The 17,025-nt window shown below is 43.6% G+C and overlaps 1 protein-coding gene across 4 annotated transcripts in view; it reads right to left on the bottom strand.

Annotated features, from left to right (window-relative positions):
* phf14 (PHD finger protein 14) overlaps positions 1 to 16,245 on the bottom strand; it is a 78,480-nt gene extending 62,235 nt beyond the window's left edge. For 3 of the 4 annotated variants that reach the window (XM_068575424.1, XM_068575426.1, XM_068575427.1), the window contains exons 1-9: positions 16,134 to 16,245; positions 13,834 to 13,944; positions 12,865 to 13,703; positions 11,723 to 11,855; positions 5,034 to 5,193; positions 4,117 to 4,228; positions 2,430 to 2,567; positions 1,079 to 1,225; positions 573 to 843 (exon numbers count right to left, since the gene is read on the bottom strand). In XM_068575424.1, the coding sequence (XP_068431525.1) occupies positions 573 to 843; positions 1,079 to 1,225; positions 2,430 to 2,567; positions 4,117 to 4,228; positions 5,034 to 5,193; positions 11,723 to 11,855; positions 12,865 to 13,703; positions 13,834 to 13,944; position 16,134 (1,912 nt within the window). In that variant the 5' untranslated portion in view covers positions 16,135 to 16,245. The remainder of the gene's footprint in view (positions 1 to 572; positions 844 to 1,078; positions 1,226 to 2,429; positions 2,568 to 4,116; positions 4,229 to 5,033; positions 5,194 to 11,722; positions 11,856 to 12,864; positions 13,704 to 13,833; positions 13,945 to 16,133) is intronic. The other variant, XM_068575425.1, reaches the window with a different exon arrangement.
* Between the last annotated feature and the right edge of the window lie 780 nt (positions 16,246 to 17,025).

Consider the following 17,025-nt stretch of genomic DNA (forward strand, 5'->3'; position numbering starts at 1 on the left):
ACCCTTTCAGCTTTGTTCAAATTACAATCGTGACACCCGACTTCATTTTGCACTTTGGATCTAAAAATTCTTCTAAAAGAATTAGAAGATTAGAAGCTTCCTACTTTAAAATGTTGCTGATGCTTCAAATGCATATCCATGAATTCCTGTGCACGGACGGGGCAGCCATAAGAGGGACTGTCAGCGAACGTACAGATAAGCATCAGGTTTTAAGCTCATCCTCATGCGGCTCTGCAGGAGAACGGAGGAGAAGGAAAGGAAAGCAGTGCCGCTCGTGTCACTGCTGCTTTTTGATCACAGGCAGTTTGACTGTTGCGCTCATCACAACAGTCACTTGCGCTATCTGTAATCTCTTGTCTTAATGGAGTCATTTTCCTTTCACCTGCGTTTTATGTAGTTTAATACTATTCATACAAATCTGATCTTTATGAAATCTATCTGGAAATACTCTCCACGAGCATTCCTAGTAATATATTTATTTATTTCCCTTTCAAAGAGTTATATTTCTACAATCTGAGAGGAAAAAACACAAATCCCTTGCAGTGACTGGAAACGAATATGAGTTTCCTCACCCAGGTAGTAGTTGACGAAGTCTGCTGTGAGGGCGGGCTGCTTGTGCTTCCTGCGTCCGTCCAGGCTGGCGTTGGCGTCGGACGTGTCCACGGGGAAAATATCGGTGCTGATGCCCATCAGCTCCGCTTTCCTCATCAGCTTTCTGATGGCCGAGGCACTAGAGGTCAGGGGTCGCGGCAGCTTCTCCCGGGGCACCCACGCCTGAGGCCGAGTGTTTCTGGACAGCTCGGCTTTCGCCCTGTACTGCTGCAGGCGGGTAGTGATTCGGGCCTGCGGTGGGGTGTACACATACAGCTGTAAACCGCTAAACTCGTTACATTCCTGCGCTAAACCTAATCATAATCCAGACTCTACTAAGGGAGTGAACATCCGCAGATTGTCCAAACAACGGGATATTCTCATCATCTTCTTTTCTTTGTAAAGTCACATGAGCACATTTGGACAGAGGTACAAACACACATGTTCATGTTTGAAGACTGTTCTGACATGAATGAATCAACAGTACCTGGGCTTCAGGAGTGAGCTGCTTCTCTCTCTCCTGCAGGGAGACTTTGCAGTACGACTGTAAAGCCAGATAATTCTTCCTTTTCCACTTCCTGTCAAAGCGGTCAGCGTGCTGTTTGCAGTACGCAAAGAACGGATCTGCAATATCCTGAGGAGGCAGAAACAAACGCACGCATTAACAGTTGTAACACTCGGTAATGAATGGAAACGCGCTGCCATTTTAGAGCACAGACCCTTCGCTCCTCCTCTGTCACAGTAGGAACATTACAACAAGCAGAAGCAGGTTTTCTAGCTGCTGGCCTCCTGCAACCATTTAACCCAACTGGTTGTCTGGTTGACATCAGCATGTTGACGGAAGCCTTTTTGTGCGATTGAATGGATTAAGTGGTTTGCAGTGGGGGAGGCACTTTTCTGGATGCTTATTGTGAAGAAGTAGGTGATGTGTGGTACTTACATGAACCGCTCAGCAAAATGGACCATGAGTATCAAAATCAGTCCTTTTTTTAAATACTGCATCTAAACTTTAAGTACCGGCTCACGGTTATACGCCTCCGCCAACCAGTCAAGTTGCATCTATTTATCCTATTAGACATCTGGGTGAAATTGTCATAATTAGCATACATATCATTGAGTTCACAGTGAGCTTTGACCTCCAAATTCTAATGAGTTCATCCTTCAGTCGATGCTTGAGCCAGACCTATTGAAATTCCCTCAGTGAGTTTCTGAGGTATCGTGTTCACGACAATGGTAAGGTAAGACAACCCGGATTCATACTCTCTTTATAGATGTATTAACTATCATTTGATTCATTTTGAATGTGTACAGTTTGGATTATGTGGTTTGTACATGCCATGATCATTTTATATGATGGTTATGTGTGACTCACTATTCATGTTGTGTCGTTAACATAAACTCAATCTTTGTGAATTGTTATCTAACATCAGAAAGCAGGAAAAAAGTGAAAGCTAGAAGAAATATTATTAACCACAAAATAAAATCATGTTTTATTTATGTAATGGCTAGGAACAACAACATTTAATATATCAACATTTCTTAGCTGACTGAGTTTACTAGCCAACTAGCTTGGTGAGCTATTGTGACGGATTTCTGTTAGCTTAGCTGGTTAGCTCAAACTTGTCAGAGCAGACATGCCACTGTATCTGCTCTGACTCCTGTTTTGATGGACAGGCCAGTGCTGGCAACAGAATCAGCAGTACTTGTGTTAGGTGTGTTGTGTCTGCCTCATGAACCTCAACTCTTCAAACGGTTGCTAACCCTGACAGTTGCCAAGGAGCACGTTACCTAAAATGTTGATTTGAGTCTTTCTCCCTTTAGAAAGGTGAAGTACTCACCTCCTCTGCTGCAGCCTCAGACAGGAGCCCCTCCCTCTGAGCGCAGGTGACATGGAAATAGGAGCGACACATTCCCGCATCACAGCTGATGCACACACCGGTCCGGGCAAAGCGTGCGTCCTCACAGAAGCTGCACTCCTAATCGCAACACAAGACAACAGGGAGACTTGAAGTTGGAGCTGCAGCGATGGGGAAAACACACTTTTAGCTATCACCACAAAGGTAGCTTTACTACTACATTTAGCTAAAGGCCTTTTGGACTGGACACAGTTAGAAAAGCACAGATGTAACAAATGAAATGAATGATGGCTGAATTCCATTTGAGCTGCTTTCATTTTAGTGTTCAGATATTGTGCATGCACTGTCACTGACACGTACAATGAACATTATTAGTTATTAGTAACACTGCGCATTTCCCTACAAGGACGAGTCCAAATGTCTTCTGTGAGAAAGGCCTGCTATTAGACTACGTGACACTTCAACTATTTGTGACACTTGAAGTGCAAACACAACTCTCCAGCTGTTCCACTTCAAGTCACATTTCAAGAGGAAACTGGCAGTTTTCATCGCTCACAAATAAACAGACATTTCAACTGCCTTCATCTGTTACTCTTTAGCTGACAGTTCAACTTCATCTCGTTCTTCAAACAACTTAAGTGGTTTTAGCATCGCAGCTTCACCCGAGCATGGCCAATGTCATGAAAACAAATATATCCTCTACATCCCTATCATGAGGACTTTCTTAAAATGATAACTTTGTATCACAAAGTAATGAGAAACATTCTCAAATCAATACATTTTCTTAATATAATACCTCAAAATGACAAGCTCAAAATTATGACTTAATGTCTAAAAATGAAAACCATATTTCTCAAAATACAAACTTAATAACTAAAAATAACTATATATATATATATATATATATATATATATATATATATATATATATATATATATATATATATATATATATATATATATATATATATATATATAAATAACTGAGAAGCAGAGGACATGCAGGCCTGTGAGCTTCCAGGGTGATTTCACCTTTCAGATGATTTCACCTGAGAACCATTGAAAACCTCAATCTCATTTTGTGGGTCCAAATAAGTCATTGATTTACTGTTATCCATGAAGTTTATTACTTCCAAAGAGAGAGAGAGAGAGAGAGAGGAGAGAGAGAGAGAGACCAGTGGTGGGCCGTGGGTTATGTCACTACGTCTACTGAACTGTTTAATAGCTGATCGCTGCGGGGCTGATATAGACACACACATATGTATATATTATGACTTCTTTTCATCAGACATGGGCTACCATACCTGAGGCTTCAGATCACTGCTGTCTCATCACTTTGCTTATCAACTGACACCTTCAGGCCTTTAAAGCTTTCACTGACTCTAGAAACCTTTTCAGGGCTTCAAGTCCTTCAACCATCATGCAAAGCCTTGCATGCAATGATGCATATTTTAAAACATTCTTTGAGATTTTCATTGGAAATGAGCATCCGAAATATTCATTATGAAATGTACATTTTCTAATTCTAGTGGACAATAACTAAGCAGGAATGATGAAACATAGTCAATATATTTAGATACACAATCATGAAGCACTAATCAAAAACAAAGTGGCCTCGCAACAGGAATGTATACTCCCACCTGCATACATATGGACAAAGAGTACTTGCCTTGGCCCCGTATTTTGAATAATTCATCTCTGTGAGGGTCACTGGTCGTAGTTTATCGATGTCTCCAAAAGCTACGCCGGGAACGTAAAGTGCACAGACCACATGCACCCATCTAAAAGTGAAGAGGAAGAAAATCTAATTGGTTGATGAACTGGTTTGTTGTCGATAAACAGAAAAACTACTAAAACACATTGGTATGAAAACCTTGGCCTTCCTAGTTTTAAAAAGGTGACATTTGAAATGTATTGATTTCCAGTCACCGATTTCAAGCAATGCCATCAAATTGATTAAAATCTACGGCTGTGGTTATTTTTGCATTTTGTAGAGTGGATTAGTGCAGACAATAAAAAACTTCATATCATCAAACGGCTGCAGTGAGTTGCTCACTTCAAAAAGAAATGGATTCATAGATTTATGTAGCCCCAGACTCTAGCTGTGGTTGGTGTGACACAATTTCAAATGCGGACTTTTAGGGAAGAGAATCCAAAGTCCAATATAAAGATATCCATCTCTAGCAAGCAACCGCTTCACAGTTTAATTTGCTGTGTTTTTCATGCTCTAGTGAAGTAGTAAATTCGGGTGCAGCCTGGCTGAGGAGCACTATCAGCGATAACGTGGCTGAAGTCTCCACGCTTCACATAACACACTCTTTTCTCTCACTCCTTTTCTTTCTCTATCTCTTCTCCTCCCTCCATCCTCTTCTCTCGCTGCCAGTTCTCTCTCACGCCTTCTTAATCCAACTTCCTTTTCTCTCCACTGCTGAGTATACTGTATATACAATTTAGCTTGTACGTATATTGCCTTCAGCATTTCAAGCAGCTGAGGTCATTGGGCATTATTTGTCTCTGAACATGTTCCACTCGCTGCCTCTCGTAAATAGCGGCTGACCACCGGGTTAATGTGTTATTGTATCCCACCTCCCGGCGTCCGTCTCTTTGAAGATGCCGTCCTGGTTGGGGCACAGCTCACAGCTGGGAGTCACTCCGTTCTTGCAGGCATCACAGAACCACGGCTCTGTCGAATTCTCTGAGGCGGAGCTCATGATCGAGTCGCTCTCGCCGTCCACGCCGTAGCATCCTGGAGATACGGAAGAGATGATGATATTGCTGCTACTGCATCCACTGAGAAGCAGAGGACATGCAGGCCTGTGAGCTTCCAGGGTGATGTCACCTTTCAGATGATTTCACCTGAGAACCATTGAAAACCCCAATCTCATTTCGTGGGTCCAAATAAGTCATTGATTTACTGTTATCCATGAAGTTTATTACTTCCAAACATGTTTGTTTGTTTATATATATATATGCATTGTTGAATTGTTGGCATTAAGCCCTCGTTGCACCATAAATGTGCACAATAGAAAGACAAGACGGTAAGTCAAAGATAAAATAGGAAGTGTGTCTAAAAATAAACTGTGATGATTGTTTTCCATCAAAAATGGGGGTAACTGGTCATAGTCGTCCATAAATTATAACATGATGGCGAACGACCTTTACGACCTCTTCAACCGTCTGACTGTTCAACTTTCTTGCCTCGTCAGACTTCCAATAACAATGTGGCTACATTCTATATCTTAGCTCCCAGCAGTTAACATACTGAGTACGAAGCCATAAGCACAAAGGATGACCAAATCTACAAAACTAGAACTAGGTGGTGATAAATTGGAATTTAGATAAGTGGAAGAAATATTGGAAATAGTACAAAACCCCTTTTGCTGTAATAATGTTGTATCACAACAAGAACATTATTTATCACAATGAGAAACGAGTAATATTCATCTGCAAGTTTCCTCTTTGGACATTAAATATTCAAGAAACTGTTGCAATTGAATGGCATAGTCCATCAATCATCAAGCCAAAATGGAAAGAGATACCATGGATCTGCATCTTGATCTGCCATCGGTTACTTCTGCCTTTCAAGTAACAACACACAGCCATGGCAGGTAAAAGTAGACAATCATTCACCTCCACCTGTGTGTTGGTAAACCAAAAGCACAAAAGGAACGCTGTTGTCGTTTGCTGCTCTGAGATCTGTCCCGAGTCAGCTGCTTCAGAACGTAGGGACAAAACAGAAATACCACATTGCTGTACTGTATGCCCGGTCTTCAAATGACTGGACACTGAACCACACTGTCAATATTGTTGACTGAAATATTGTTCAATAATTGTACAGTACATGTAACCCTGTGGTTTGCTGTTGTAACACTCTGGGAACCAAGTCAAAAGCAAAAAGCATTACAATAAAAACACTGAATAGACCTGGTTTGCTCTGGTTTCAAAGCTGTCAATCTGCTGGCATTCTGCAGCACCACAAATTGAACATTTGATATAAAAAAGTGCCCCAGAGAAAGCAGGCAGCAGCCAAGCGAAAGAATTTTAATGTTGTCCTCTTAATTTTCTGAGGTTGCCTAAACAATTACTTGGCTGATGTGGTTTCTATGGCAGCTATTACACCAGGCAGACGTGCTCCTCACTACCAATGAGGGCAGCAATCAGCACTCTGCCTCCGCTGGGGAGATAACACTAACTCCTAATTCAGTCAACCAGCCTTCGGGCTTTTTGAGCAATGGGAAAGACTCACAAATCAGAAGCTCAATGCTCTGCATGCCCGTCACTGTGTGCCACACCAGGGAGTCGGGCGCCCATCGAAAGCAAACACTGTTTATTCAGCGCTTTACTTTGTTTGGTGGGTGCATGTCCTTTTCTGATTGCGAAACCTTTGCTGTGTGTCACGGTGAATCACTCATCTTGAGTTCTGCTCCTCAGACGCTGGCGGGGTATATCGTACGTTTTTACAGGCCACTGGGTTTGGTTTCAGAGGCAATACACCAGTCCAGCTTCTGATTATTACAATGGGGCAATTAAGTCACAGCTGGAATTTGTTCTGACCTTCAAAATGGGAAAACTACTGAGGATCTACCTACCCAAGATGTGAACGTAACTACTGACGATTTGTATTCCTCCACAGCAGGTGGCGAGGACAGGAGGCCAAATCCTGCCAGCTCCAATATATCTCTACTCAACGTTTATTTTCTTAAAGAAAGAGGTATTACTGGAGTAGCTTTGGCAACAGTTGGGCCCTTCATCTTTACTGATTGGGCTTTGAACCGTGGAACTGGGGGTTGTGAACGACCACTATGCTGGTTTAACCGACTTATGGCTGAACCAGGGCACAAATCTTCGGTGTTCCTTTTGAACTGAGATACAAAGCTCAGACTGTTAAGCCACGGGTTGCTGGCTAATATGAGCTAAGCTGACAAAAAGTGATGACTACTGGATATCTTCATAATCCCTGAAGGAAAGATTATCCTTGTCAGGAATGACGAGCTTGGCAAGAAAAAAAAAAGGGGCAAGGTAGAGTTGACTGAACCAGGAACAGTACTTTAAACTGTATTGAGATTTAATAAAAAGAACTGTTTGCTTGCTTTCAATAACAGACACCTTGTTGTGGTTGCATCCAGCAGTGAGAATTAATATAAAAGGCAGTAAAGACAATGTAGGGGTGTTGTCATGGGTGGTTTTCCCATGGGATGGAAATAAAAGCGATGAGGACCTCCATGAAAACGCCAACTGCTGTTCAGACAACAAATCGCAGTTGGTGGCAGTTTACTAGTATTCATCTATCCATCTACTTACCATATAAGACAGATGAACAAGAAAAATGTGAATAAATGAGGGGAGAAAAATAATGAATGCAGACGTTTCCATACAGGGCACAAGGGTCACTGAAATGATGTGAATCCTATGTTAAGGCCTTCGTAATCCTGATGCAACGACAGCAACCTCTTCCTGGCCACACCGACTTTACCGTGATGCAGAGGTAGCAGGCTGATTCATAGAGCAGGAGGGAAGGTAGTGTTAGAATATGAAACGAGAAGAAATACATTGGCATGATCCATGTCATGCTAACCTGCCGGAAAAGAGGCTAAAACGCACTCCGAAATTCGGCTAAATTTAGGCGAGGGGAAAACTGGGATGGTGTGACCTCTCATGGGAATGACAATGGGTTAATGGGTACGTCTCCCCATCAGACATGCCACACGAATTGAATGCAGTTTGGGGCAAAAAACAAGCAGTATAAATGTCATATTTGAACCTATTCTTAAAAGAAAATGTTTTCTGCATTCAAATTGCATGAATTGGGGATGACAGGAAAACGGATGCTCCATCAAATAAAAGGGGATTCTGAGCAGTTTACAGAACAGAAGTATTTGCCATCCAAACGCAGAGAAGTTATTTTTTCATGCATTCAGATGAGGTGCATTTGTTCTATGTGTCAAAAACTGTTGACATGTCCCCCACCCCTTCCCCCAGAGTAGTTCTTGAGTCAAATTGAACGATTGAATGCTTCATCACCAACCATAGTCAAAGTAAAATATCACAACTGCAAATATAAATTATTTTTTATTTTAATTTCTTTAAATAGCCCAAAACCACTCACACATAAAATGAGCTCAAAATAATCTTCACTTAAGAGTGATTATTTTATCCCTCAGTGCCAAAGAGACAACTCAAGTGAATCCAAAGCCTCTGTGCTAAGTTTTTTGTTAGATGTTTTAAGAGGTTTTACAGATGTTCAAGTTTATGTTTGGAGTCCAGTGCCAAAGGGAAGTCAGAAAGTATTAAGAGACACGTGGTTGACAAAAAAAAAGAAGAAATTTTATCAAACTGAACAAATAAGGTGCCGGCATAAATGAGTTGAGAATGCCATTTGTGGCAATAACTTGACATTGAACTCCCATTTAAGTCTAAAAGTCAACATCACTTCTAACTTATCAGAAGAGGATGACAGCTCGATGAATTATGAACATTTATCTTTTCTACAGTAACATATCATAGACAGGAGAAATGTGTTGCACTTAAATGACGAAATAATAAAGCTTCTGGATGTTCAGACTAGTGATTGGTATTTAGAGTAAAAGGCACATAAAAGGCACGTTGGAATCTCGTGCTGTGGTAATGATGTCTGCCTGGACTCTGGCCAGAGTGAAACTCAAAAGGCCGGCCGGTGAGAACAGGACTCCTCGCTCGCTTTGACTTTTGCTCATGCCAGCTTTTCATCTCTGGCCCAGGTCGTGTGCGTCTGCCTTTCATGTCGACCCTCTCCTCGCCTGAGAGGAGAGGTGGTGCAAAGAGAACAAAGAGAAGCAGTGAAGTCCAGCAGCAAGACCGACTTGTATGGCTCTGCCTCAAAGTCCTTCCTAGTTTGACCTTTGCCTGACCTTGAAGGTACTTTGTGATCTCTAAATTGGTGTTATGAGCACACCTTCATCTCCAGCATCAGGACTGTCACCTATGCAGCTCAGCAAGTACTCAAATTTAAATATTAAAGCTGTCAATATACTTATTTCTAAATGTAAGGCAGGATTATGTGATCATTATTTTTCTGTAGATATATTAATCATTTACTCTAGAGAACATGGCACTGCATTGAATACATTGCCCAGTGGAGGCACACAGGACATAGCTCAACTCTAACAGGGCCCAAAAGTTATCCTTGAGGTACTTTGAGCTACAATTTAACCATGGAGAAGATTTCCTTTGAAACCACAGGACTTAGGAATTTTGAAAAGGTATGGGTTGCGATATTGAAAGGAATGAACATTTTTACATCTTGTTCTTATTTATAATCTGACGTGTAGGCCTGGACATCTCTGTAGAAGCAGAGTGACAGCACGGAGCAGCAGCAGAGTGACAGCACGGAGCAGCAGCAGAGTGACAGCACGGAGCAGCAGCAGAGTGACAGCACGGAGCAGCAGCAGAGTGACAGCACGGAGCAGCAGCAGAGTGACAGCACGGAGCAGCAGCAGAGTGACAGCACGGAGCAGCAGCAGAGTGACAGCACGGAGCAGCAGCAGAGTTACAGCACGGAGCAGCAGCAGAGTGACAGCACAGAGCAGCAGCAGAGTGACAGCACAGAGCAGCAGCAGCAGCAGAGTTACAGCACGGATCAGCAGAAGCAGAGTTAGTTTTATTAGGGAACCTGATAACGTGACGACAAAAGCTAATCTAGTCGGTTTTTGAAGGAGCCGAAACAGATGGAGCGAGGAAACATTTGTGAAAGCTCGACCGGAGACCAACACACAGCCATCCAACGTTAGAGATCAGAGTGCTCCACAGACATCTCGTCTCCTCTTGTCAAACGGCCAGAGTCATTGACAAAGCGCAAACTTGTTACATTCTGTGCTGTAATTCTCAACGATAAGATCATATGTCTTGACAAAAAACAAACCGCTGAGCCACCGAATTAAACCTCCAACAGCACGATAGATCTCTCCATTGTGAGCGCTAGTACACGTGCACTGGAATACGGTTCCGTATGCTACTGCTCCGGACCATCATGTCCTTGGAGAGGGAGGTAGGAAACTGGCCGCAAGTGCTGCCACTGCCTCCTCGCTCTCAGGCCTTCACTGCAAACCACTTAGTCTCCCTTCTGTGTCTCTTTAAGAGAGATTAAACGTATCTCAGAGGAAGAAAATATCAAGCAACCCAACGAACAAGATAAAGTTAAGACCTGCTCCTAATATCTCCTGTCTGCCTGTGGAGAATATGTGATTAGGACGATTCCCACCCAACTGTGTGTGTGTGCGTGTGCGTGTGTGTGTGTCGTTAGACTGTCTGAGATAATCCAACAAGTCCTGCTCGCACCTCTCAGGTGTCCGCTGCCTGAAGGCTGAACCCTGATGCAGCTCAGCCGATCACAGTGATGGCGGGCCGCGTCCCGGTGTGGGTTTGTGGTGTGTTATGCGTTTCATGTGCGATGAGGTTACAGACACGTGAACCTGGGCTGATGTGTAACCCAAGAAATGTCTGTATTCAGTGCTCAATATTTCATCACATTTGCAAAACTTTGTTTTTTAGGGGTTCTGCATGGGCATTTCTTTTCACCTAACTTTTATAACTCAAGATTTGGGTACAGCCTCACTGTCATGTCGAGTCATTAGATTTGTATTTATGGAGCTCAAAATTAAATATGTTGCAATCTGCACATCATCAAATCATACACTGTCCCATTTCCCAGGGTCAACATGGAGAAACCTCCTCTCCCATTTCCATATAGTTCTGCATGCATGTCCTCTGTGTGTGTGTGTGTGTGTGTGTGTGTGTGTGTGTGTGTGTGTGTGTGTGTGTGTGTGTGTGTATGTTGTCTGTGTTTGGGGTTATTCTTTTATTATATTTTGAAAGATGGTCATCACTTTTGAGAGGCTGGACTCAGTGATATCTGGCACTTCTGTTTTGTTTTTGTCTTCATTAACTTCTAATTATTCAACTCATCTTGAACTCTAATAATCATATAACATTTCTTAAAATAATCACTTCTGATTTATATTCTTGTTGAGAATAAAATAAACTTTTTGTCAATAAATATTTCCTGTTCAAGTTAAAAGCAGCAGCTCTTCTGGAGTGCCTTTACATTAGCACAACAAGGGGAAATAAAGTCATGAATGAAGTCATTGAAAATGATCGGTGTCACATCGATCCAACTCGATGGTCAGCCTTAACTATGTGTGTCTGAGACGGCGCCAATCCAAAAGAGATGAGCCACAGAGTCGTTGATCAGGACAAATACTTTGACACACTTCCATATGGGTTGAAACTCAGCAGCCTACCTTCGTGCACGGTCACCCCGCAGTTGTCACACTGGATAATCTCATCTGCGTCCTCGCTGTTGTCTCCCAGACAGACGCAGCAGATCAGGATATGCTGAGTGCTCCAGGTTTGGGACCGGTCCAGCAAGGCATCCTGGGGAATCAGGAAACAGAGACACAGTAAAGCCACTTACCAACGTCCCCTCCTTTGATCGGACCATAGATCCAGTAACTGTTAGTAAATCCCTCATACAATGCTCATGGACTGTGCTAAGTCCATTAGAACAAAGGCAGAAATGATACCATCTAAACCTCTCATTGGATTATATGGTGACTTAGTGACTCATATTGTTGTTTGGTATCATGGAGCACCAAACAAAGGAAGTAACCAACGTGCAGGCCGAGTGCCCGAGTCCTCCGCAGCGAGGACAGAACTAGTACAATGAGGACTGCATTTGCCTCACAGCTCAGCAGCTCAATAGTGTTGCAGCTCTCACTCGGCCCGTTGACTCCAAACCCATGCAGAAATAACACAACTATGACTAAAAGCACTCTATCATGCCATAACGACTACAACAAGCAGTAACTAAACCTAACCCCCACTATAATTTAACTACTAACACTTTCCAAGTAAATTTTTGGGGGTGTACCAAAAAAATGTTTTTGCATTCAAAGCTTTTATTTAATTTTTTTATAAAGCTATTTATATTTTGTATTCCCCCTATTCGGTACAGCCCAAAACTAAATAGTGGGAAATGTTTCTGGACTGCTATTCTGTGAACTTCCGTGACAAACCCATTTCCTCACAGTGTCGCATGAACATTGCTCTATTCGGTCATCGTGGCTCAACTGGCGTTCAGAAAACAGCCTCAGCTTTTCCCATCTATGATGTGGAATCCCAAAAACCTTCTGTGTGAATAAACCATTATCTAAATACTAACAGACCATTACTTTTTAATAATTGACTAATTACTGTCACTTTAATAGAGACAAGCTACAAATCTGTGGGCTGTGCGGCGTCTCTCTGACTGGTGGCTTGATGGAATAGCCAGTGATATACTTGTAACGTTAATTCTTTATAAAAAATAAGTTGCAAGTAATATGAGTTGGTTGCTATATGCAATACATTTGTTGCGTAGACAGAGAGCTGGAGTGGCGCTTACCTCGTTGCCTTTTCCCTGGGACATGCTGTCGTTGGTCAACTCTTCATCAAAAGCGTTGCTGCTCTTCGTCTTCTTCTTGAGCTTCTTCACATCTTTGTCACTGTCACTGCTACTGTTGTTGTTAGTGTTGTTGTTTTTTTCACCATCGGCATCCTCTTTGTCATCGTCCTCGTCCTCCTCGTCCTCATCGTCTTCGTCATCGTCCTCGTTATCGTCGTCCTCGTCATCATCCTCACTGGCACTGCCCCCGTCCTCGTCCTCCGGCCCTCCTTTCTGAGCGGCGGCTTTGCCTTTCTTCTTCCCCGCCGTAGGTCTCCAGTCGTTGTCGTCCTCGCTGTCGTAGTCGTCCATCTCGTTCAGCTCCTCCATCGTGGTAAAGTCCAGAAGGGGGCGGTTCCTGCGGAAATTCCATTTCTTGGGCTCGGCCTGAGACTCTTCTGTGTTCGTGCTGGCCAACCCAGATGTCGAGGTAGATTCGGTGCCGGCCCCTGCCGCGGGCTCTGGCTCCGGTTCCAACTCCGGCTCGGGCTCCGGCTTGGGCTCCGGTTTGGGCTCCAGCTCGGGCGCTAGCTCGGGCTCTGCCGTTTTCTTGCTCTTGCGTCGGCTTTTGGGTGGGGTGGCGGCGGCGGGGTCTTTGGTGGAGCTGTCCGAGGAGGCCTGCTGTTTGCTCTTCTCTTCATCTTCTGTGAGGTTGTCGTCAGCAGCCAGGGCTTTGGCCTCCTCTTCATCTATGCCATCGTCTGCAGAACCAGCATCGTTGTCTGAGTCGCTTCCTGAACCCGCGGCGCTCACTTTAGACCCTTCCTCATCGCTGTCTTTACCCGTGCCGTCCGATCCTGCTGGTTGTACACAGTCATCGGACCTTCAGTAGGCTTGCAACACATCCTACCTATGAGAATCCTTTTCTCTTCAGCTCTTTGATTATGAAATCTTACATAAGGCTGCTAGACATTACAAGGACGTGCTTACCTGAAGCATCTCCCACTTCGAAGTCGCTGTCATCGGAGCTGTCATAATCCAAGGCATCTAAGAGGGAGGCAGCGAGGGGCTTCACCTGCCGGCGCTTCAGACTGCGGTCCACTGAAAACAGAAACCACAAGAAAGCAAAGTTTGAGTGAGCAGGTAAATGGAAAAATCTCAACCCCATGAAACCTGTGATTAAAGTGTTGCCTAAAGATGATTACTCCCACACATTATGAGGAGATACAGCACCAACGCATCAGATAAGTGATAATGTGAAAACACCAAGCTTGAAAAGTAGAGACAGCGGTTCGCCCCATAAGATCCAGTGACATATGCCGGACTGCTTTTCCGAGATGACGCAACGCACCTCCACTACCCAGAGGGATGAGACATGTGTGATCAGGCAGTATGTGCTTTCATTTTAATACACACTTTACTTTGTGGCACAGAGCGATGATGGACAGGTAACCTCCAGTTTGCCTTCTTGGCCTTGCTGAAATGGGGACAGAAAACAGCAACACGCACACACCGCAATAAATACATTTTCAATATTAAAAGCATTAGTGTTATGTACATATTGCATTTTGAGTCACAACCGGAACCAGACAACCTTGAACGCGAGTTGGTGTGTTAACTTGCGTCAGCACAGGCAAACGATTTATAGACAACAGTGAAACCAATACGATGTTTGACAGCATTGACATCACCAACCAACGTGCAAATAGTTCAGTCTAGATGAACCTCAACGAAATATGTGTAGTATCCGGGCTGAACAAAAAATCAAGCTGTGAGGCGTGAACACGCACGACATTACAAATCTCATATACTTCACCCACAAAGCGTTTATGTGTTTGTACAGAAGTCAACTTGACTTTTTAAGGTGTGTTACTCTCTCGTTTGACATGCTTCATATAGAAAGGTTCTGGTGAAGATGCATGTGTTTGGGAAGCAGGAAGCATTCTTTCTTTAACTTCCTCAGCATCGATCCTGACCAGCATCAGAAACGTGTAGGAGGGAACACGAACGGCAACACGACACACACTAAAACAAGAGAGACACACCATCAGTACATGTCAGCGGAGAGCGCCGACTGCCAGCTGAACACGAGTGACGTGCCATTTAATAGTGACCCACAGCAGGCTGTACCATAATCAGTAGTGGCATGTCAGTAAGAACCGGTAGGAGCCAGTGGGACATACTATTTGCCAGTAAAGCACGAGTGAAAACACCTTATCGCTTCAAAGCGTCATATGTCAGTGGAACAGCAGAGGCACACCAATAGTGATCGTGATCCACGACCCAGAATCCTATATGACAGTAAAACAAGAGGGGTCTCTCAGCATCTCTCTGTCATGTCTTTAGGTTCCACAGGACAGTCCACTCAGCCTGCTCCATGTCGGGCTGCTGAGTAAAACCTCTTTGCCTGTTCAAGAACAGGTTCGCTGAAAATAACCCACAAGGGCTCTCATTAAGTCAAATCCCGGTTTCAGAATCGAGAGGAGAGTATGTGTGTGTGTGTGTGTGTGTGTGTGTGTGTGTGTGTGTGTGTGTGTGGTGGTGGGGGGGGGGTCTGGTTCTGCTCCCTCTTTCGAGAAAAAAAGGCCTCACGACTGGTGTTTGTTGACATTCTGCACACCTTTAAAACGGCCAACGGGCACCAAGTCACAGCAGAAAGCAGAAACACAACACACGAGCGGAGTCGGATCCGGCCCCGCAGCTTTAGGCGGACACGTTATCTGGTCTGAAGTTCGCTCGATGCCACGAACCTCGCGCGCACACTGCCTTTGCTGTTAGCCTAGTGTTAGCAAACAAAGCGCGCCACTACTAACAAAGCGCTCTTTGGTTATCCACTCAGCTTCTCTCTTGGCTAAAACGTCTCCGCGTGCACAGCTACGCCTCGCGGACACGTCCGTTGTGAGAGCGCAACCATCGTCCTCGTCTGCCAAGCGAAGTAGCTAACGGTGGCTAGCATTAGCTGTGGCCATTCTCCTCATATGACGGCATTGTCACACACACACCGCTCCATAGGCTCCACGCAGATACAAGTATGACAGAGAAGTGTGAGAAAGTCTAGCCGGCCGAACGACGAAAGACCGAGAAAAGAAGCAAAACTGTGCAAATCGTAAATTAGCATTAGCATTATTAGCAACAGCAGGCGCCAGTCACAAAGCACAGCTGAGCTAGCTAGCTTAGCCGGCTAGCTGATAATTAGGAGTTCGAGGCAACAAAACGCGTGGTTAAATCCAACTAAACGACATCGTGCTGAATCGTAGAGGGAAACGACAACGTGGGAAAGCAGCACTCACTTTGTAGTTCGTATTTACTACAAGGAACAAGGCGGCTCTCCTTTTAGCAGCATGTTATGTGGACAATGGGAAACAGCCGCTGTGACGTATCGACGGCCGGAGGATGTTGCCATGGGGACACGTACGGGACAGATGAGGAGGAACGACACATGACCGTTACGTGAAGGAGAACGATAACTAAATGAATAATAATCGTAGTATTTAATAATGGAGTTTACATCGTTTTAGACATGAGATGCTGCATTGGTACTTTTTCTATTTTCGGAAACATATGTACAGCATAAGCGTTCACAAAGACTGAGAGCTGACCCCAGAACAGTGATGCCAGATGCTGCTGAGACTAAAACCATCTCACATTATTGTAGCTTTCTAAGCATCATCTCAAATTAAGACAAATTATAAAGCATTAAAAAATTTTTTTTTAAAAACATAAATTGTATTAACATTTCTCTTATGTTTGGTCACGGTATGGTGGAAAAAATAAATTAAAGAGCTATAATCTGAAATGGCTTAACACGCCATCAACTGTTGTGTAATCTGGTGTAGATCAGCCCTAAAGCTTGGTCGGCCAGTACTAACATAGAGTTGACCATTTAGGACGAATCTATATTGTTGAAATCATATTAGAAAAAAGCTTTGCAAGTATTCAGTGTATGGAGACCTGTGAATGGAGGTACACCTTAAGTGTCTCAATGGGTTATTTCACCAGAAAAACAGCAAAGCTTCTGTGCTCCTTGTCATGGATTGCCAAGTGTGTAAAAGTCTTTTGGAAAGATTGAACTGTATTCTTTCATACGATAGTCCCTCACTTGGTGTTTTGAGGATAAGGGATATGTGTTAATATTAATGTATGCATCTATACATATATATATATATATAGAGAGAGAGAGAG

The sequence above is a fragment of the Clinocottus analis genome, unplaced genomic scaffold (assembly GCF_023055335.1).
Source record: "Clinocottus analis isolate CAN_PGR_092001 unplaced genomic scaffold, fCliAna1.0.p SCAF_14, whole genome shotgun sequence".
NCBI classification, from domain to species: Eukaryota; Metazoa; Chordata; class Actinopteri; order Perciformes; family Cottidae; genus Clinocottus; species Clinocottus analis.